Source organism: Leptopilina heterotoma, unplaced genomic scaffold (assembly GCF_015476425.1).
Source record: "Leptopilina heterotoma isolate Lh14 unplaced genomic scaffold, ASM1547642v1 Lhet_21, whole genome shotgun sequence".
NCBI lineage: Eukaryota > Metazoa > Arthropoda > Insecta > Hymenoptera > Figitidae > Leptopilina > Leptopilina heterotoma.
In genome coordinates, this window is record NW_025110925.1 from 1450812 (window position 1) to 1472776 (window position 21965).

The 21965-nt window shown below is 33.3% G+C and overlaps 1 protein-coding gene across 9 annotated transcripts in view; it reads left to right on the forward strand.

The window, feature by feature from the left end:
- Positions 1-21965, forward strand: part of LOC122501476 (kazrin) — a 131790-nt gene that overhangs the window by 70380 nt on the left and 39445 nt on the right. For 8 of the 9 annotated variants that reach the window (XM_043610965.1, XM_043610963.1, XM_043610967.1 and 5 more), the window contains 4 exons: positions 14507-14664; positions 15497-15612; positions 18538-18979; positions 19419-19787. In XM_043610965.1, the coding sequence (XP_043466900.1) occupies positions 14571-14664; positions 15497-15612; positions 18538-18979; positions 19419-19787 (1021 nt within the window). In that variant the 5' untranslated portion in view covers positions 14507-14570. The remainder of the gene's footprint in view (positions 1-14506; positions 14665-15496; positions 15613-18537; positions 18980-19418; positions 19788-21965) is intronic. The other variant, XM_043610969.1, reaches the window with a different exon arrangement.

Genomic DNA, 21965 nt, shown 5'->3' on the forward strand with positions numbered 1-21965 from the left:
TTTTTTACAGTAATAACGAACTTCTCTGAATTTTTTTTCAAAGTTTTAATAAACTTTTTAAAAACTTCAATTAACTTTTAATAGAATTTTAGAAAACAAAAATTTATTTCATACATTTTCAATTATGCTATTTAAATAAATATTTAATAAGATAAATAAATAAATACATTAATTATAAAGTTATTTCAATAAAATTTCTTGATGTTACCCTGAATAATTATATTTTTCTTATTGATGAATTCTCCGATTTCCTTGACTGGTGCGACAACCCCTATTATATACTCTCAGAATAGTATAATGAGGAAAATAAAATTAAAATTGATTGATTTGAAAATAAAAAATAATATAGGTATTATTAATAAGGGTATTAATAATATGTAATAATAATAATAATAATGATAGTAATGTTATATAATAAAACAGTAATGTTAATAGCAATCGTAAATTAAGATACTTAATTAATTCTCCTTTTTTGTCATAGAATTTCAAGATTAACAGAAATTATTTACAGTACCAGGTTGATAGAATTAAATTTTCGAAAAAATTCTATAACTGCGAACAATTTCGTAATTTTCGAATTAAAAAAGAAGAGACAAAATAATATTGACGAGACATAGGTAATTAAAAAATGGATAAGAAAAATATTAAAATAAAATTGATCACACACTATAGAGATTCGAAATAATTTAAAATTAATTTTAAACATGTGGAGAACTACCACGTGACTTTATTGGGAGAAAATACATATATTTTTCAAATCATGAACTTTCTCTATGAAACGAAAGGAGATTTCCGCTTTGTGGTTTTGAATAATGATATAGAGAATGTGATAAGGAATAATACTATTTTGTCCGTACATAACAATTTTGAGTGATAAAATTCAAAATAGAAGTTAAAAAGCATATTTTTTAAACGAAAATAACAGATGGTGGTTACTATAAAAGAATTCATTTATAAGCCAGGAAGTGGCGCTAATTCAAACTAACGGCCGCTAGGCGAACTATCCAAAAACAACATATGGTGCACTATGGTACGCATGTGCGGCGCGAAACTTGAACTTATTACATTATCAAAAACTTCTTTAATAATATTTTTCTAGAAAAATTTTATTATATTAATAATGCGCACTTACCCCCCATTTTGAATTTGGTAATTTTATTTATCCATTGAAATTTCGAAACTATTGTTTTCCCTCTGACTTAATAACCTTTGATCTACGGTCTAACTAAATATGGATCTAATTTTGAGGTTATGTTTACCCTTTGACTTACAATTTAACTAAATATAGACCTAATTTTGGGGTTATGTTTGGACTTTGACCTATAACCTGTGACCTAACTTTGAGGCTATGTTTGCCCTGTGACCTACAGTTTAACTGAATATAGACCTAATTTTATATTCTCCCTCTAACCTATAACTTGTGCCCTAATTTTATGGTTATGTTTGCCCTCTGACCTACAACCTTTAACCTAATTTTGAGTCTATGTTTGCCCTTTGACCTACAGTTTAACTAAACGTAAACCTAATTTTGAGGTTATGTTTGCCCTTTGACCAAATATAGATCTAATTTTAAGGTTATGTTCGACCTCTGACCTATAACCTGTGACCTAATTTTGAGGCTATTTTAACCCTTTGACCTACAGTTTAACTAAATATAGACTTAATTTTGAGGTTATGTTTGGTCTCTGACCTATGACCTAATTTTGAAGCTATGTTTGCCCTTTGACCTACATTTTAAAACTTTATTATTTTTGTTTATTCATTTATTATTATTTATTAATATTTATACACGTTGATATGGGCTGAAAATAATTACTCGGGGTTTTTGGGATACTGATTAGTAATTTTTAATTTTGTACGCTGTAATGAATCAGACATTTTGAATATTAGAAGTCTAATTCTAAATTTGTAATCAGAGACCTCGTAAACCACCATATACCAAATTTCATAGAAAATCATTAACTTTTTCTTTTTAATGTCCGCCATATTGGATCCACCATTTTGAATTTTGGAAATCCGAAGCCAGATTTGTAATCAGCTACTCCCAAAAACAGCCGAGCAACGCGTCTCAAGCAAATCCGATAAATATATGCATTTCTTTTGTCAGGAAAACTTACGACAATCTATATTTTTGGTTATTTCAGTCATTTAATTACGATTCTATTTTACAATGTGAAATTAGGTCGAAATCCTGTGGCATCATTTTGACCTTTAGTGAACTAGTTGGAAACAAGCGCGTTACTCTCCTTTGAGAGCCATAACACGGTGGCTATAAGGGTAATAATGCAGCATATAAACTAGCCAATATAGGAACTAGAGAATAATTTATGGATCCTATGTTTCTGGTAAATGTCTGGTCTTGGAATTTGAATAGCAACGAGCTATAAAATACCGCGGAAAAAGTAGCAAGTGAATACGCGTATGAAAATCGTATCCATTTTTTCGTACACATATACTTTTGTAATCTCTTATTTTGTTTAGATAAACTGCCTTTAGTTGTACGTATTTTTGGTGTTGTAGTACATTGCCTGAAATTCCCAGTTTCTGTGTTATTATCACTTTCATCATTATTAATTGATCAGAATGGACGCATTTAGTCTGCCACTAAACATATCATACGCAGGTGCAACGACGCGTAACTAGAGAATCGTCTAATTGCTCAAAATGAATCTGCCAGGTTTACAAAGCTCCCCTGCTTCCATTATAATTATATTGTCTGGGTGCGGTCACTCCAGTCCCAGGTTTAATTTAATTTATTTTTATTGAAGTATATCCAACAGTCGCGTAAACCAATTACAGGATTATAAAGAAACAAATAATATAAAAATATATAAAGGTACAGTGTAGCAATCAATAATTAGGATTCCTTAATAAAACCAATAACAGATGTTAAGAATGTTTGAAGTGATTGTTGGTAAAGACTGGAATGAAACAGATTTTATTAGTCAGATAGAATTCATCAGATAAAATCAGATTAATTCTAAAAAATACTGCTCTTTTTCCAAAGAACAATTTGGCAAACAGGGGCACCACAAACGAAACCAATGAAAGTTACTGACAACTCAGGTTCCTGCCTTACTTTGAAAATTTAATATTGAGTTTGCCGTATTTCATTCTGATGACATTGCGACCAACGGTTCCAAACTACAAGTTGTGTCGTACTTGCATTTATGAGAGAAAGACTTAAGGGAATTGACCATAGCAATATCTTACGACCAATCCTCACATACCAGTTGGATATAAGCCAAAAGACTCACGTGAAGTAATGTAGACATGGAAAAGGCAGCAAAATTTTACAAATTCATTAGAAAAGAGGCTAAATTTAAAATGGAATTCTTAACGGATCACGGGAATTTATAATATATAATGTATATACACTGGAGTTTTATACTTTTTTTAACCAGGTCCCACAAATCGACAGGCAGAGTTGCACTTATTTTAACTTTAAGAAGTAATATGAGAAGATGATGGTTTTATTGATGGATTCTCTAACATCAACTAATGGGAATGCACGGAGAAGATTTAAGTTAAAATAAGTGAGACTGGAAATTATTAAGTGCGAGTTCAAATAACTGAAACTTTAAGTAAGTGAAGCTCCAGTGTAATTTATTTACTCTCCCTGCGCACAGCAGGGTTGGAGAATCCAATTAAAAAACTTAGAAACTTACGCATATAATTCTTACTATCTATTTACGAATCAACTTAGCCTATTTGCATCTCTCTGAACCTATTAAAAATTCGCCATTGTCAAGGCTTCCATTTACAGTTTCTTTGTCCAAACCAGAGGGTCGATTCTGTAACTTTTCCACTTTTCACTCTCACCTTCCACTTCCCACTTTCACTTCTTATCTTTGACTTTCCCTTTATACTTCCCACTTCCAATCTTCCACTTTCACTTCCCACTCCCACCTTTCTCTTCCCTTTTCTACTTTCCACTCTTAGTCCCCACTTTTACTTCCCACTCTCACCTTCTATTTTGTATTTTTCACTCTCACTTTTCATATCCAATCTTCCACATCCCCTTTCAACTTCCAACTTTCCACTCTCACTTTTAACTCCCCACACATATTTCCCACTCTTACTTATAAGTAAAAGTGAGAAATATGGGTAGGGAGTTTATAAAGTTTATAAACTTTCACTGCCCATTCTCACTCCCACCTTCCATTTCTCACTTTCACTTCACACATTCCACTCTCACTACTTACCTTCTGCTCCCAGTACCCACCTTCCACTCTCACTTCCCACCTTTTATTTTTAAACCCACTTTCCACTCTCACAATTCTCCTTCCACTCCCACTACCTACCTTTCACTTTCCACTCTCATTTCCCACTTTTAACTTCCTACACATACTTTCCACTCCTCACTACCCTCCTTCCACTCCCACTACCTACTTTCCACTTTCCACTTTCCACTCTCACTTCCCAACTTCCATTTTTCACACCCACTTTATACTTCTCACTTCCCACTACAACCTTCCACTTCCCACTTTCACTTGGCTCATTCACTTTCCACTCTCACTTCCCACCGCCCACTTCTAATCTTCCACTTTCACTGCCCATTCTCACTACCACTTTTCTCTTTCTACTTTCTACTTTCCACTATCACTTACTACTTCCAAATTCCACCTTCCACTCCCACTTCCAATCTTACACTTTCCACTTTTCACTTTCTAGTTTCCACCCTCACTTCCAATCTTCTACTTTCCACTCTTACTTCACACTTTTACTTTCTACTTTTCACTCTCACATCCCACCTTGCAAAGTAGGAGTGAAAGTTAGAGTAGAGTGTGAGGTTGGAAAGTGGAAAGTTGGTAGTGAGAGTAGAATGTTTGAAGTCAAGGAAGTGGAAGGTGGGAGTAGAAAGTGGGTGTGGAAAATGGAAGATAGGAAGTGAGAGTGGAAAGAGGAAGGTAGGTAGTGGGAGTGGAAGGAGGGTAGTGAGAGTGGAAAGTGGGTTTAAAAATGAAAGGTGGGAAGTGAGAGTGGAAGGTGGGTACTGGGAGTGGAATGTGTGAAGTGAAAGTGAGAAATGGAAGGTGGAAGTGAGAGTGGAAAGTGGAAAGTAGGTAGTGGGAGTGGAAGGAGGGTAGTGAGGAGTGGAAAGTATGTGTAGGAAGTTAAAAGTGGGAAGTGAGAGTGGAAGGTGGGTACTGGGAGTGGAATGTATGAAGTGAAAGTGAGAAATGGAAGGTGGAAGTGAGAGTGAGAAATGGAAGGTGGGAGTGAGAATGGACAGTAAAAGTTTGTAACTAAGAGTGGGAAGTATGTGTAGGAAGTTAAAAGTGAGAGTTGAAAGTTGGAAGTTGAAAGGGGATGTGGAAGATTGGATATGAAAAGTGAGAGTGAAAAGTACAAAATGGAAGGTGGGAGTGGGTAGTAAAAGTGGGGAATGAGAGTGGATAGTAGAAATGGGAAGAGAAAGGTGGGAGTGAATAGTGAGAGTGGAAAGTAGAAAGGGAAAGTCAAAGTCAAAGATAAGAAGTGAAAGTGGAAGATTGAAAGTGGGAAGTGGAAGGTGAGAGTAGGGAGTGGAATAGTAGAATCTACCCCCCGCACCCTTGTTGCATTTTGCTTATATAAAGTTTGTGTCAAGTTTGCAGTGTTTCTTAAAAGTTTATTTACGCCCTTTTTAAAAAAGTTTTTGGTTTTTTATTTAAAAAATGAGTTTAACAACTATATTTTAACGTCATTAAAAGATCTTTTTTTTCATAAAACTTTGAAAGTGGTTTAACAATTGAAAGATATCATTATCGTGATGTGTCAAAGCCGGAGGATAATTGCAAGAAAAAAATAAGTTTCAACCAAGTTGCAAACAAATTGCAATAGTCATGAAAATCCCTCCCTGCAATCACACGAACAATTATTATAGAACTTCTGAAGGAATTGGTTAGAGATATCAGAGTCCTATACGTTTAGTATGTCACTACTGTAGGAACAAAGTTGGTGTGTCACTTAAGCGTCTCACAGTAACCCTGCCTTTAAATTTATCGTTGAAACATTCACGTTGGATCCATACGTCATGTTAACTGAGTTACTTAAAGTTGACAATTTAGCAAAGATACCGCCAAGTTGTATATGGGAAACTGTAAACGGGTGCAAACTTCACACATACATTTTCACCTACAGCGAGAATACCTTACAGAATCCAGTGAATTATAACGTCGTTATGCCACTGAATATGGTATAAATTTCTTTTTATTTTGCAATTCATTTCTTTCTTTCAACAATAAACATCAACAATGAATAATTTACCCGATTGTATAAATATTGTAATAAAAAATATAGTTTGGAATATATTTACAGAAAGTGTAATTTCCAATTATGATTTCTTTTTTTAATTATCTTTAGTGCTTCCATTATAGGGTTTTATTTCCTCCGCATCAACTGCAGCCTATCTATTTTCAACTGTTTTTTTTTTGTTCGATTCTTGTTTCGCTTCCAGATCGATAATTATTTTTACTTGACTTGAAACAACTTCATCAGTTAATAGTGAACAAGGACAAAAAATTGATATTATCACACAGTTGCCATCAAGTCGATACCGAGTAATGGGAAAAAAGTATAAAGAAACGAGGGTCATTGTTGAAAAAAACAATAATCTAATAATGACAAAGAGCATCTCTATTTTTAAAAGAAATTTTATAATAGAATTTTACATCTATACGTTGGAAAGTGTTACGTCTCAGGAGACTTGTAATTAACCAATCTTATTTTAAAAATTCCTGTTTTATTTTAAAAGGCTCCGAACTAAGGCAACAGCAAAAAAAATCAATGGTCATAACTTAGGTCAAGAATTCTTTTATTGATTATTTGTCATAATGAAAGGGCACCACTCTCTTCTTGAAAATTGGCAGGTTTTCTCTCCTACATTGATTTGTTTGTCCCACTGTAAGTAAAAGCAAAGACTGGAACAAAACTGCTTCAACAATTTTTCTTCAGTTTAATAGGTTAGATGTTGCGTCACTGTAGGGGTAGTAAAGGCTCACAGACTAAAGTAACAAAAGTGCAAGATAGCAGTTATTAAAGAAACGAAATCGTAATTAGTTAATCATCATAAAAGATAATACTCGCAGATTGAAATAATTCGAAAAAAAGAAACTGGTTCAAGGAAATTATATTTTCAGTTCTAAGAAAAATTTATGATTTTCCTAAGAACCGCTGGTAAAAAGTTAATCGAATTCCCTTGACACTTGGAACCGGAAATTTTTTGGGATGATTATGGAATCTATTATCAAATACAACCTTAATCTATTTAAGTTTAAAATCCAACCTATCTTAATTTTGCTAGGTAATACTATTTAATGTTTCTCTTTGCGTGTATTGCTCTTATCATCCTTTTTAGATTTTCTCACTTTTATAAATTTTTTCCTGTTTTACAGTTTGTAATAAAACTTTAATTTTCTTACCCGACGCGACTTTGTCTGTGTCAGAAGAATATGACTTGTTCCAATTTTAGCTGCCAACGTTTCCTTTTGTCTTTTTGAATAAAAAGTCATAGGGCGGAAAAAGAAAGAAAGCATAAAGAAGGAAAAGAAGATGCTCACTTTATGACTCTGTAAATGATTAAAACCGTAGAAATCTCCTCATTTCTACAGATTAATACAATTCTTTTTTAATTATAATTACAATTAAAATAAATATATATTTTCAGACATTCACATTATAAAATTAATGCTTCTTTCATTAAAAACGGATGCAAATACAGATGCAATACGATCCTTAGATCGTTAACGAAGTAAAATATTTATAACAATGAGATAGTATTACAAAATATCATCCATAAATAGTAACAAGATTATAGGGATCTGAAATACTGCGATACGCATTCTGGTGGCAGAAAATTTAACTAATACAACGGGGTCGATTTTGACATTTTACATGGAATAATTTCTAAACTCGCAAGTTTTATAATTAAAAATCCTAAAATATAGCTTGATAATTAATCATTAAATTAATTTGTAAAAAAGAAAATACTACAAACCAGTCACATTCAGTACAATAAATAATATTGATTAATATTATGAAATATTCAAAAGCAAAGTGTGAAAGCAATAATCTAACTCTATTTTGTCACACTAAATATTTAATTAAAACATGTTTAATAAATTGTATTTTCAGTTAATCAAGATTTGAAATTAAAAGTAGTTTATAAATATTATTTTTACGTTGCAGTGTGTCTCCTACAACATATTTATTTAACATTTTCAGATTGGTAAACAAGAAACACAACATAACCTAAAACATAACCTTAAAACTATTCGAACTATTTTTTAACTCGATTAACTCCTAACTTTTCTTGAAAAGGAAACTGTATTTCCACTTCAAATTTTAATTAAATATTTAGAGTAGATATTTTTTAACATTTTAATGAAGTAAATAATGTTTTTCGATATGAAAACAATTCTTTTATTGACAGTTGCATTTACTTATGTGATTTACTTTACTGAATATATTAAATATTTGGAGCGAATTGCATTTTATAATTTTTTAAAACTTGCGTATAAACAAACTGAAACAATTTTTAGCCCCCCAATTAACTTTATTCAACTTTTTATATAAAAAATAATTAAAAAGAAGTCTGAAACATGTGTGTTTGTTAAAATTTGACCCCGTTGTCGACCGCCATGTTTGTTAGTGACGTCATGATTTCAGATCCCTATCATCACTGATAATTTTGATATAATCATTGTTACCGACAAATACATACAATATATTGATTCTATTCAATTAAATTTGCATAATGGAATATTTCATTCTCACTAATTAAATGGTCTATATTCTGTACACATGTGCTTTATTAACGTAATGATAATGAAAATATTTAAAGAGAAAAATTAATATTTATATTTCCGTTTTTCTAAATTGTTTTTTATATAGTTTAGTAGGTTAAAGGAGTTAGATTTCATTCCTGTCCATGGGCAAAGGGCAAGTACAAGAGTTAACCTGGTAATGTGCCAAAATTCTGCTGACATGGTCAAGACTCTGCAAGCTAGTTTTCGGATTAATTAAATACTAACTTACATTCATCTCTCACAATTTTTGACCAAAATGATTTTTCTTTTTTTCTAAATCTTCCGGATTCAACAAAAAATTACTCAATTAGTATTTTCTATTTTAAAACTCTTTGCTCCAATATTTATTGTAAGATAATCATGAAACAATCTCTAACCATTCCTAAAGAGATAAGAAGTGAATAAAAGCCAGGGTATGAATTTATTCAAGGACCACCATTCTTAGAGGTGAAAATTAAGGCCTAAATTATTGTCAACGTCTTTCGTATATTCGTGAAGCCGATAACATCAAAGCACCATAATTTTCACCTAGAATGTTTTTTTATCTGCGACGCAGCGCTTAAGCGACAATCTGATTGCAGAACGAAAATCTCAAGAGTCAAGGCGGTTATTCTGCCTTGAGATTACAGTGTGAAATTCTTATTCTATGGGGAAAATCTTTTGCTGAAATATACTGATGGTGAATACACACTTTGCGTGGTAACAAATGATTTAATCGTTAATTATGAAGCTAACTATACGAAATATATCTGATTTGAATAGTTTTATCTGAATTATATTTCATTATATTCGGTAAGATGTTAAATTAATCGAATACTAACAGAAAATGTAAATCGAATTGTAAATTATATAATTATTTGAACTTACACCGGGATTTAGATTTATACAATTCTTAGAATTGGAAGCTTTAACATGGGAGTCAAGAGATAAGGGGGAGATGCTTGAACTCGAGCTACACTGACATAGTGACTTAGGAACGAGGATTATGGCGCTACTTTTAAAGTATCTGCGACGAGAAGAAAATATTTCACTTCAAATAGTCCATATAACATTTTTTTAATCCACTTCATAAATTTATAATGTATAGAACCACCTTTAAACTTAACATTAGAATGAAAAATCTATTTTTCATCGGATTAGAGCATTTGGAAAACAAAACAAGAGCTAACGAAAAACTGAGGTTGTTTGACACCCCAGATTTTAAAGTATATTACCGTTGACAATTTAAAATCTGTCTGAGCTCCGAATTGGCACCTTTTAATTTTGTTTCTTAATGAGGATGTCGCGACGCCAATGTGTTGTCTTGTAATTTATCATCATTTTCCCAAGCTTTAAAGCTGTAAATTGTGTGTATAAATTATAAAAAGTAATTAGTGTCCGCTAAATATACGTTTTTTCAAAGTTTAAGTATTAATTTGTCATAGGAAGCAGCGGCAGAGAAAAGTTGTAAATTATAAAGTGCAAAGAATATTGAGAGTAAAAAAAAGTTTCGTTTCAATTGAGCTGACGGTGTAGAAAGTTGAAACAAGTTCAACGAAAAGTGGACAAAAAATATGGCAAAGAAGAAGAAGAAGAAGTTTGCGAATATTTTCTTATGTCCTAGATTATAAAGCAATGCGTCTCTATATTCGTTTTGGCAATAGCTTCTCAATTTCAAACTATACTCTTGTTTCCCTTTTTTTTCAAGGAGTGAGTGTTTCGATATGTACATTATTATTCTTTCATTGCATTGTTATTGTAATGCTTAAAGTCTGTTCTTGCCAAGTTTTCCCCTTGCTCCCTAGCTAAAGATTCACTTTAGTTTTCCAAGTAGGTCTTCACTTCTTTTACTGTCGAGGATTAACATTTTCACAGCTCCTGTAGTCCTGCATTGTTGTTTCCACGAATTACAACCACTTTTCATTCTTCTTCGTTTATAAAGGAAACTAAATTCTCTTCTTTTATTAAGATATTTTTCACTACATTCTCCATGGCTCGAGAAAGTTAAAAAAAAAATACAGAATAAAATTTAATACTACGATTTAATTTAAATTTAGTTGTAATTTAAAAAAGTTTTCTTGTATCTGAAAGTACTACTCTTGCACTTTAGAATAAATTTTGAAAATTAAAGAAATCCTTATTTGTCTTTGAGGAATTGACTATAAACAGCAAAATTTCGAATAGTTCTTGAATTTTGTATTTTTCGTTAGGAATTTAAAATCGGGATTAAAAAACTAAAAATGGCGGATCCAATATGGCAGACGATGTTCTGCAAAATGTATTGCATTCAGTGTCCCTAATGACAGGAACCAGAACAAGGTTCATGTAACGAAATGTAATCTTTTCTACCTCAAATTAGCCGTGTCATGTTTTCCATGTCCCGTGGTGACATGATTTTCCATCCAACCAGCGAATGGAGAGGTTGTCAAAATAATTTTGCCTAGATACTCCGAATAATGATAGTGATTAATCAGCATATCACTATTGAAATACTTATGATTATAATCATCCAAATGGTGGAACTACAGATAATCAATAATGTTTCATACAGCATTAGGTTATTGCAATTACCTAATTAATATGTTATTTCGAAATGACAATATCAACTATATTGCTTTCACAAAAATTTGGTATTCCTGTTTCTATTGCTTTTTCATTATTCTATTTTCAACTTTAAAAACAATCAAACGATACTGAATATTTGAAGACAGCTGATATTGTTATGTGAAGCACAAACAGCGCCACGATATGCTTTGCAATCAATCGATCGAACGTAGCGAGGTATGAATTGTTGATTCACTATTTGGAGAAAAGGTTATGTGACTTGGTTTTTGTCACAGGCAATTATTATTGAAAAGAATATCGCAGGGTTCTACTATAGATTATGAGTGATTCATTTTATTAATAACAATTCATCAAACGTTTCGACACCGTCGTTGGTGTCCTTTTCAATGATACATAATTATTAATTAATCTGTTAATTCTTCATTAAGTTTCCCTCAAACTAACACATTTGTATAACTGTATTTAGACAGTTTAGAAATAGTTTTGTTTTTCTAGAGAGAGCTTGTTAACCGAACCCAACAATTTCCGACGTATAAATTGCAACAAAGCTCTACAAGTTTCTAGGTTACATTTAGAGAGGAATAAGCAAGGATAAGTTTAAGCATTTCACAGACTCTGGATTTGAGTAAGTCGGAAATTTTAAGCAAACTTTGTAATAACGAGAAAAGTTTATAAACTGTCGTGTTATGAATATACATTTAAATAGTTATCATAAATTTCCAAACACAACCACGACGTGAAATATTTCGCTTGATGATTTCCAATCAGAATAAAAACCAACAGGGTTTTTGTGACAGTTGCTTATGTATGTGATCATAGTGCCGACGTTAACAAGACAAAGATATATCGATATTTCCGGTCTTTGTGGTTACATTACGCACCGCTGAAAACACATAATGCCAAATTGATTTCCGACTCATCGGCCGCGGCATGCTTCTCCTGTGCCTCATTCAGCTGCAGTACCTGGATGATTTTCAGGCCATCCCTTACCGTCCTGTTTACGTTCTTTTGAGCGTCACAAGACTTCATCCTAACGATCTCTAATTCCATTCTGTCGAGGGAATTCGCCTCCTCCTTTCTAAGCCGCAAGCATACCTCGCGAGTCTCACTTATAGCATCATCCTCCACTTCTGAGTGGATAGCGCTATGTGCAGTTTTCCTGCTATTGACACTCATCACACCCGCTTCCTCTCCTCCTTCTTTCTCTTCTTACTATGTTCTGTGTATCCGATTACTTCACAATCACTCGTGGCACTGCAGTACTAGGACTGGTTGTGAGATTTCCAACTTCCAGCCTGGCGGTCGATTCAGTAACTTTTCCACTTTCCACGCCCACTTTCTACTCTCAATTCCCATTATACTTCCACTTTCCATTCCAACTTTCTACTTTCCACTTTCACTTCCCGCGCTCACTTTTTGCTTTCCACTTACCACTTCCAATTTTAACTTCTACTTTCCACTATCACTTCCCACTCCCAATTTCCACTCTCACACTTCACTCACTCTTTTCACTTTCCATTCCTCACTTTCTACTCTCCTTTCCCACTCCCATTTTCCACTCTCACGTTCCACTCACGCTTTCCACTTTCTACTCTCACATCTCACTTTTTACTTCCCTCTTTCCACTCTCACACTCCACTCACACATCCCACTTTCTACATACACTTTCCACTTTTTACTTCCTACTTTTACCTCCCACTTCCACTCTTTAATTCCCACATACACTTCCAGTTTCCACTGTTTAATTCCCACTCTCACTTCCCACTTTCACTGCCCATTCTCACTTTCACTTCCCACTTTTTCTTACTACACTTACTTTCTATTCTCACTTCCCACCTTTCATTTTTCACACTTACTTTCCACTCCCTACAACCACTTTCGACCCTCACTCCCCACATTCCACTCTCACTTACAACTTCCAAATTCCACCTTCCACTCTCACTCTCACTTCCCACTTTTTACTTCCTATACATTCTTCGCACTCTCACTTTTCACTTTCCACCCTTACTTCCAATCTTCCACTTTCCACTCTTACTTGCTACTTTCCACTCTCACATCCCACCTTGGAAAGTAGGAGTGGGAAGTGAAAGTGAAAAGTTGGGAATAGAAATGGGAGTAGAGTGTGAGAGCGGAAAGTGGAAAGTGAAAGTTGGAGTGGAGTGTGAGATTGGAAAGTGAATAGTGAGAGTAGAATGTTGGAAGTCAAAGTGGGAAGTGGAAGGTGAGAGTGAGACGTGGGAAGTATAAAGTGGCTGTATAAAATGGAAGGTGGGAAGTGAGAGACGAAAGTGGAAAGAAGGTAGTGAGAGTGGAAAGTTGGTGTAAAAATGAAAGGTTAGAAGTAAGATGTGAAAGTGGGAAGTGAGAATGGAAAGTGGGAGTGGGAAGAATAAGTGGAATGTAAAGAGTAAAGTGAGAGTGGAAAATGGGAAATGAAAGGGAGAATGGAAAATTGTAAGTGAAAGTGGAAAATGGGAAGTGAGAGTGAAAAATTTGAGTGGGGAGTAAAAGTGAGAATGGAAAATGGAAAGTGAGAGTGGAAAGTGGAAGTAGGAAGTAAAAAGTGGAAAGTGAAAGTGGAGAGTAGGAATTGAGAATAGGAAGTGACAATGGATAGTAGGAGTGTGAACTGGAAGTTGGAAGTATAAGTGGAAAGTAAGAAGTGGTAAGTGAGAGTGGAAAGTAGAAAGGAAGAATGGAAAATGGGAAGTGACAGTGGAAAGTGGGAGTGGGAAATGATAGCGTGATGGGAGAGTGAAAATTGGAAGTTGTCCTTTAATAGAAAGCCTCGCCCAAACAGTGGAAAACCATCGTCTGATGTTGTTATTATTATTTCTATTATTACTATTATTATTACTATTACTATATTATTATTGTCATTATTATTATTGGTAATATTATTACTGTTATTATTATTGACATTATTATTATATTATTATTATTATATATTTTAATTTCTGTTATTATTATTATTGACATTATTATTATATTATTTGAATTATTATTATTATTGATATTGTTATTATTTTTATGAGTTGTAATTTTCTGACATACCACAAGATGGACATACATTATTCCTGACGTGAGGTTTCTTAATTTTAAAAAAAAATTCGATTATATTTGTCATAAAGGGTATTTTAACAATAGAAAACGAATATTGTCCCTTCCAGATGGCTTTGCAACTTCCGGAAACATCTCGTAGGTGAAAAAGTTCTTTTAAGAGAAAAGTACAAAATGAGTACAGCCGTTGAGAACGGCGTGGGTGCCTCGAAGACTCGTGGCGTATTTTCTAGGGCGTTTGCCAAAAGGGCACAGCCCCTTGAAGAAGGTGAGTCATGTACTCTCGTGTTGTAAGGTGGTGGTGGTGGTGTCTAAAAGAACTAATTTTCTATTGTTGCTCTGGGTCTCTTTACTTTCACTGAAAAGAAAAAGTATGCTTTGAAAAAATCGTAGAATGATTGGTACAACTAGAGAAGTGGATATGTTAACCACATAAATGTAACATATCCGGTAAAAAATAGTTGTCCCAAAAATGTCTTCTTTTCCGCGTTTCTCTACTTCTTCTTCTATCCTTCTCTTTATTTCTTACATTCTTAATTTCACAGTAGATTCAAATTCAAAGTATCTTTAGTTATACTTGGTACTTGTGTGGGTCTTTTCAGGTGGGGCATGACAAGTAGAAGTATATTCTAACTCTCTTTAAATTGGTCACTCTGTTGGTTGAAGTTAACTACGTCTGTTAAAAATACCTTGTAATTCATAACTCAAGTAATGTCGGTTTTCTTATTGGAGTGGGGATCCTGACGGCTTTACTAGGTCAGTGGACAGCAGCACCATAGCAAGATTTTATGGCGCGAATTTTGAAATCGGTTTTTTTTGCATGATATTAAATAAACAAAATATAAAACTGGTAACGGTGGAATAAATATGATCATGGAAAGGATAAAATAATTCAAAAATTACTGTTTAAACAGATTTTTTAATACTACCAAGAAAAATGATATTTGACATTTTCCATGCTCCATGAAGTGCCTCTAAAGCCGAAATTAGCCTCAATTTTCATTTTCACATATAATATAAGTGTTTTATAGAAATTTTCAAGCATCAATTAAAATACTTGTTAGAAACAGAAATTAATAGAACTTTTTTTATTGTTTCAGCATTGTCAAGTTTAAATCGGTTGAACAAGGACAATAATGATGTACTTGACCTCGATGATGCCGTCACATCACACCCCACCCTGGCCTTAATGCGCCGCATCCTTACTGATGCGCAGGTGAGTTACGTTCAATTTTATACACTTTCTTTTAATAGGATCGTAATTTTTAACGCTGCTTCCATCAGCATAAAGAAGAAGTTAGAATATAAAAGTGCATCAAGTAAAGATGAAGCTCATCTAATATGCACTCACAAAAAATGTTTTTAAAATTTTCAAGGAAAAGTCCAATCTATTTCAGATTTTATTCCTCATGATTCTCTTGAAAATGTGGAATCATAAATATTGAGATTATATGGAAGAACACTTTTTCTTAGATTGAAAAAAATTTTTCTTTTTTAAATTTTTATAAAAATACCTGATATTTTGGTGTTTAATCTAAATATTTCAAAAAAATCAAACTAAATTTCAACAGCCTTACTGGAGTTTCAAATTGACTCACAAAACCAAACACTGCTTCTTCGATAAAGAGAAGAACTTCACCCTTATTTAAGAAGATTTGATTCTAAATATCGGATAGGCTCGCGCAGTTGCCTGATGCAAATTTTATTGAAAACGTGTGGGCGTACATGAATTATTAGCTTCGTAGAAGAAAAGTCTACGATTCAAAGCAGCTGCCACAAGCCATTATTCACTGTGAAGAAGAATGGACAAAGAAACGAAAACTGAGTGAATTTAGGCTATATAGACATTGAATCTGTTACAAAAATAATATGTTCATAAAATTTTTGAGAAAATTGGGCTGTACATAAATTTACATAATTCATTTCACTCTCAAATAATTTTTAGATTGCACGGAAACACATGTGGGGCACTAGGAGGCGAGCAAAATTCTTAAACAGTCCATTTTCAAATTCGCTGTTTTGAACTTAATAAAGTCAATCCGACAAAATCTGAGATAAGATTCGTAATCTGGGACCTCAAACACCCGTAGATACTAAAATATAACCTTTTTTTTAAACAAGTCATCCGCCATTTTGGATTCGCCATTTTGTATTTTGTAAATCAGACCTCAAAGTTTCAATTTGGAACCTCAAAAACCCTTAGATACCAAGATTTGTAATTATCTAACAGTTTGTAAATAACTAATTCGCCATTTTGGATCCGCCATTTTGAATTTTGAAAATCTGACATAAGATTCAAAAGAGGAGCATGATTATTCCCCAAATGTCATTTGACCGAACTGTTATTTTACCGAATTACATTTACCCGAACTGTTATTTTAACGAAATGTCACTTTTGCGAATCGCCATTTTTACGAATTTCCACTTTTGCAAAAAGTCATTTTTGCGAAATATCACTTTTACAAATTGCTATTTATGCGAATTGACATTTTTTTGAATTGTCATTTGTACGAATCGACATTTTTACGAATTGTCACTGTTGTGAATTGTCATTTCGTAAAAACGAAAATTCGAAAAAATGTTAGTTTGCATAAAGGACAATTCGCAAAAATGACTTTTCGCAAAAGTGACAATTCGTAAAAATGTCGATTCGCAAAAAAGACATTTCATAAAAATGACAATTCGAAATAATGACAATTCGAAAAAATGGCAGTTTGCATGAATGACAATTCTCAAAAATAACAATTCCAAAAAATAACTTTTCGTAAAACTGACAATTCGTAAAAATGGCGATTCGCAAAAATGTTTCAAAAAAATTTCGAAAAAATGACATTTCGGAACAATAACGATTCGTAAAAATGATATTTCGCAAAAATGACTTTTTCGCAGAAGTGGCAATTCGTAAAAATGACATTTCGGAACAATAACGATTCGTAAAAATGACAATTCGTAAAAATGACAATTCGCAAAAATGACTTTTCGGAAAAGTGACAATTCGTAAAAATGACAATTCGTAAAAATGATATTTCGCAAAAATGACTTTTCGCAAAATTGACAATTCGTAAAAATGGCGATTCGCAAAAATGACATTTCATAAAAATGACAATTCGAAATAATGACAATTCGAAAAAATGACAGTTCGCATGAATGACAATTTTCAAAAATAACAATTCGAAAAAATAACAGTTCGGATAAATGCAATTCGGTAAAATGACAGTTTGGTCAAATGACATTTTGGGGAATAATTATCATGCACCCCACCACATTAATTTCGTATCGACCCAAATGATAAAATTTCGATCATAAAACCAGACTTTTGGATTTATTCCGGTTTTGCAATGTTATACAGACCGAATTCATTTTCATTGAAAATACCTGACAGCAAATTGGACTGTTGTGTAGTAATTACGAATTATAGACTGAAACTTTATAACCAGAGGCACAATGTGTCTCGGCCTCGGAAGGTTTTTGACTCTTTTGTACAGTCTAATTTATCTGATGGAATCTTGTTGATCAGTAGAAAGAACGTCCTTGAAAGAAGAACACTTTTTGATGTATATATAGTAATACGACGAGTTACTCTTTAGATCCCTTTTCTACTCTTCTCTATTAAAGAGAATGTAACAAGTTTTCAAAAGTTCCAACTTTCCACAATTCACTGCCGCGCTGCCACTGCTATAGAAATCCTTTTAGTTTTAATTGTTACCGGAAATTCTATGCACTGGGTAAATTGACATTCGTTATTAAGTTGATTGGAAATCGGAGAATTGTATCGTGTCGCTATCTGACACATCATCACAAAACATAATTAGAAACATTCCTCCTGTCGCACATAACAGAAATAATCGATTAAATCTCTTGTGATTTTTAAACGATCATTTAATGAAACGTTGAAATTATTTTTGTTTTGTATTTAAAATGTTTTCCCACAATTATTTTCTATTTTGAAATGATTCCATGTGTACGAAAAGTTTATTATTTATTTGGTTCTTTTTGATAAAGAAATTGCAGCCCCTAGCAACTTTTCGATGCTTTTGGTAATTCGAGGAGAACTTTCTTCGTATAATCAAGACGTTTAAATGTTGTTTAATGTTTCTCGAAAAAGAAAAAAGTTTGACGAAGACGAAATTCTATTTTGCAGATGAAACTTCGCGTTATGGTTGAAGAGAACGCAGCGACGGGTGCCCGTCTTGACGGGGAACTGGAAAGGGCGAGGGGTGAATGTGCGACTTTAAGGGGTGAGTTGAGAGACGTACGGAGTTCCTTGGTGTTAAACAACAATAATTCGAATGGCGGTGGTAGCAGCAGTGCAAGTAGTAGCAGCAGCAGCACCAATAACAACTCAATTAATAACTCATCGTCATCTGCCTCCTCGAGTGGAAGCGGTTCCAACTTGAACCCAGGACAAGAAATTGTGGAGGGTCAATCCCAAGATGATACTAAAAGACTCAGTGCTGGAAGCAGTCCAGTTGATAAGAGAAGCTCCGCCAGCGATAAATCGGTTAGTCCCGTTGATAAAAGGACTAGTCCAATAGATAAGAAGGAGAGAACTAGCCCCATCGACCGGAGGTCAAGTCCGATAGGTAAGCTTTTATCTTCATCTTTAAATCCTCTTTGAGATTTTTGGCACAAGGTGTGCAAGCAAAATATTTACTTTCTGTTTACAAATTTTGTGTCTGTACATTTTGGTTCTATCATTAAACGCTATTTCCCTAGTTTGCAAAATTTAGATACACCCCCTAATTCTCATTTATATAATTTCATTAGGACCTAATTACAGTTCTAGCAGTACTTCTATTGTCTCTTGAAGTACAATCATTATTTACTAAAGTTCCTCTTAATTTAGTCATTGAACGTCTTGAACGGAGAATTGCATTACGAACAATTGTAATTCAAAAAACATTAGGAATTTTAAAAGAATTCTCTTTTGCAAATTTCCCTATTTGATATCAAAGACAAATCTCTAAAAGCAATATGTTAAAGATGCTTTTAGTAAACGAAATATTGGAATTTTCCTTTTAGAAAGAAGAAATGGATCACCATGTCAAAGTCCGAGTGAAAAAGTTCGAAGACCTTACGCCCCAGCTTTGGAAAAAGCGAGGTTGGGAGGGTCCAGTGGGAGTGTCGATTCAAGATCCGGTAGCGCAAGTCCGGATAGAGGATCGTCGAATACAAGGGGATCGTATCTCAATCGAGGAAGCACCGAGAGATCAAGCGTTGAGAGGCTAAGGATTTCTACAAATCGTGATCCGTTAAGATCAACAAAGGATTCGAATGATTTTGATAAAGAAAACAAGGATATTGTGGATGGAGATGTACGTCCCGATGAGGAGAACGAGCCTCCAGCTCCAGCTCCGGGCAGCAGACCAACGTCCCCAGCTAATTCTCTCGGTGAGCTCTCACAGTTGCTGAATTATAAACGTAAATCCCTTTCAACACTGTTCAGGGTTGTTTCTCTTTGCAGTCTAGACAAATCTACCCTTCCATTTCATAAACGTCGCATCTCGCATGTAGCTTCTGATTCACTTCTCTGCCGACGATGTAAACTTGCAGAGTTTTATATTTTATTCGAGGTCATTTGAAATTTAATTTTTCTCTAAGTTGGAAATATATTTTTTGATATAATTATAAATTCGTGACCTACATACATTCTAATAGAATTATATTCTACATATATTAGTAGATTTATATGGTTTAATAAATTTACTAATTTTAATTATAACTAATTAAATTATTTAAAAATAATTATAGTGAACTCTCAATTTCTGAAGACTGGAAACAAAAATACTTTTTTTATACTCAAGTGTGAATTGTTGGTCGACTCAAGTTTGTTAGCCAATAGTTCAACTAACTTGCGTATTGATCACACCGGTCAACCAATGGCTGAGCATTTAGACCAACCGTCATGTCAGTTCTAAAGTTGAGCCATCTATAAATGCCAAAGTTTTACCGACTGCGGGTGTGAATGTTGAATTTGTCGCCTGTATAAAGAAACATACCGCTTGTCCGCTTTAGACCAATCATGGAAAACATGACATTTCAGAAAAGTTTTGAGTATCATACCATTTCGCGTGAGGTTCGAAAAACATTCCACTTCAGGAAATGTGTTTAAACTCATTTTGTGCTGGGTGACCAGCACTAGAAACTTTTCAATAATGTTACGAATTTTAAACCATTTACTAACTTTACGTAGTTTTAACTAAAATTGAACAAATTATGAAATATGAAAAATATTTTCCGTTTAAAAAATAAATCTATTCAGTGAAACTGTATTTACCATGTAGATTTTTTAAATAATTATTTTAAGACTTTTAAACAATTCGGAATGTACAGTTTAGTTGATATTCACTTTTATCCAGCCAACACTATCAAGAAAGGTGTTTTTGATTCTTTAATTAAAATAGCCGCAAGTTGCTACATCCGCAGAATCATCTAGCCCAAGAGCGGAGTAGACGTCTTCGATTACAGATTTCTGAGAAGCCACTCATTAAGTATGCAATTGATCGCTAGAGGAAGCATATGTGTTACTCCAGGCTATGTGAACCAATTCCCCAGGTTGTCGCATAGACCCTTGTATCTCCGAGAAATCCATCATTAATTAAAATATTCCTCTCTAAAGGATATATTCTGGTCACTCGGGTTGAGAAGCTTCTCAAACAAAAAAAACCGAAAAAAATCATCTAGGAAATGATTGAGGTGCCCCTCGACTTCATTTTTCTATCATTTGAAAATGAATGGGCATAGGTGCGAATTCCTTCTGATTTTTATCTGTTGTATTTTGGGCATTTTAAGGCATTATCCCTAACATATTAGATGCTGTCTCTTTGTTCACAAATGTTGGCTCTGATCATGTTCGCAATTCACTTATCAGACGTTATACAACTATCACAATGTTTAAATATTTCTTTGGATCATCTACTTGTCTTGCCAATTTCTTTTTGACAATATTTACTTTAGATAATAAATATTATAAACAGATATATGATACACCTATTATGGGTTCATCTATCTCTGGTTTATTCTCTTTTTTATTTTCTGACATAGTCATGAATGACTTAGAAACCTCTTGCAATGATAGACTGACTGATTAAACCTCTATTATATTATAGATATGTAGATAATATAATTACGTGCATTCCAAAGAATAAAATCAATGAAATGGTTGATGTCTTCAATAGCTATGATGAGAGATTGCAGTTTACTTTTTAAACACAGAGTAATAATTCTGTTAATTTTTTGTATGCGCTTCTTATCAATGAGAATGGTAGACTTATTACTGATTGGTACAAAAAACCCACATTTCCTGTACGTACCATTAATTATTATTCTAAACATCCTTCTACTCAAAAAGTTGCAATAGTTTATAACTTTATTGATATAGAGCCATTAAACTCTCTTAAATAAAAAATTTCGTTCTGAAAATATTAATTTTGTCATAAAAAGTTTGGAATAGAATAATTATCCTTTTGAATCTATAAATGAATATGTAAAAAATCGCATTTGTTCTATAGAACAGAACTCTTCTAATATTATTGATTCTAAAAATGGTAATTTATATAGACTGTTTCC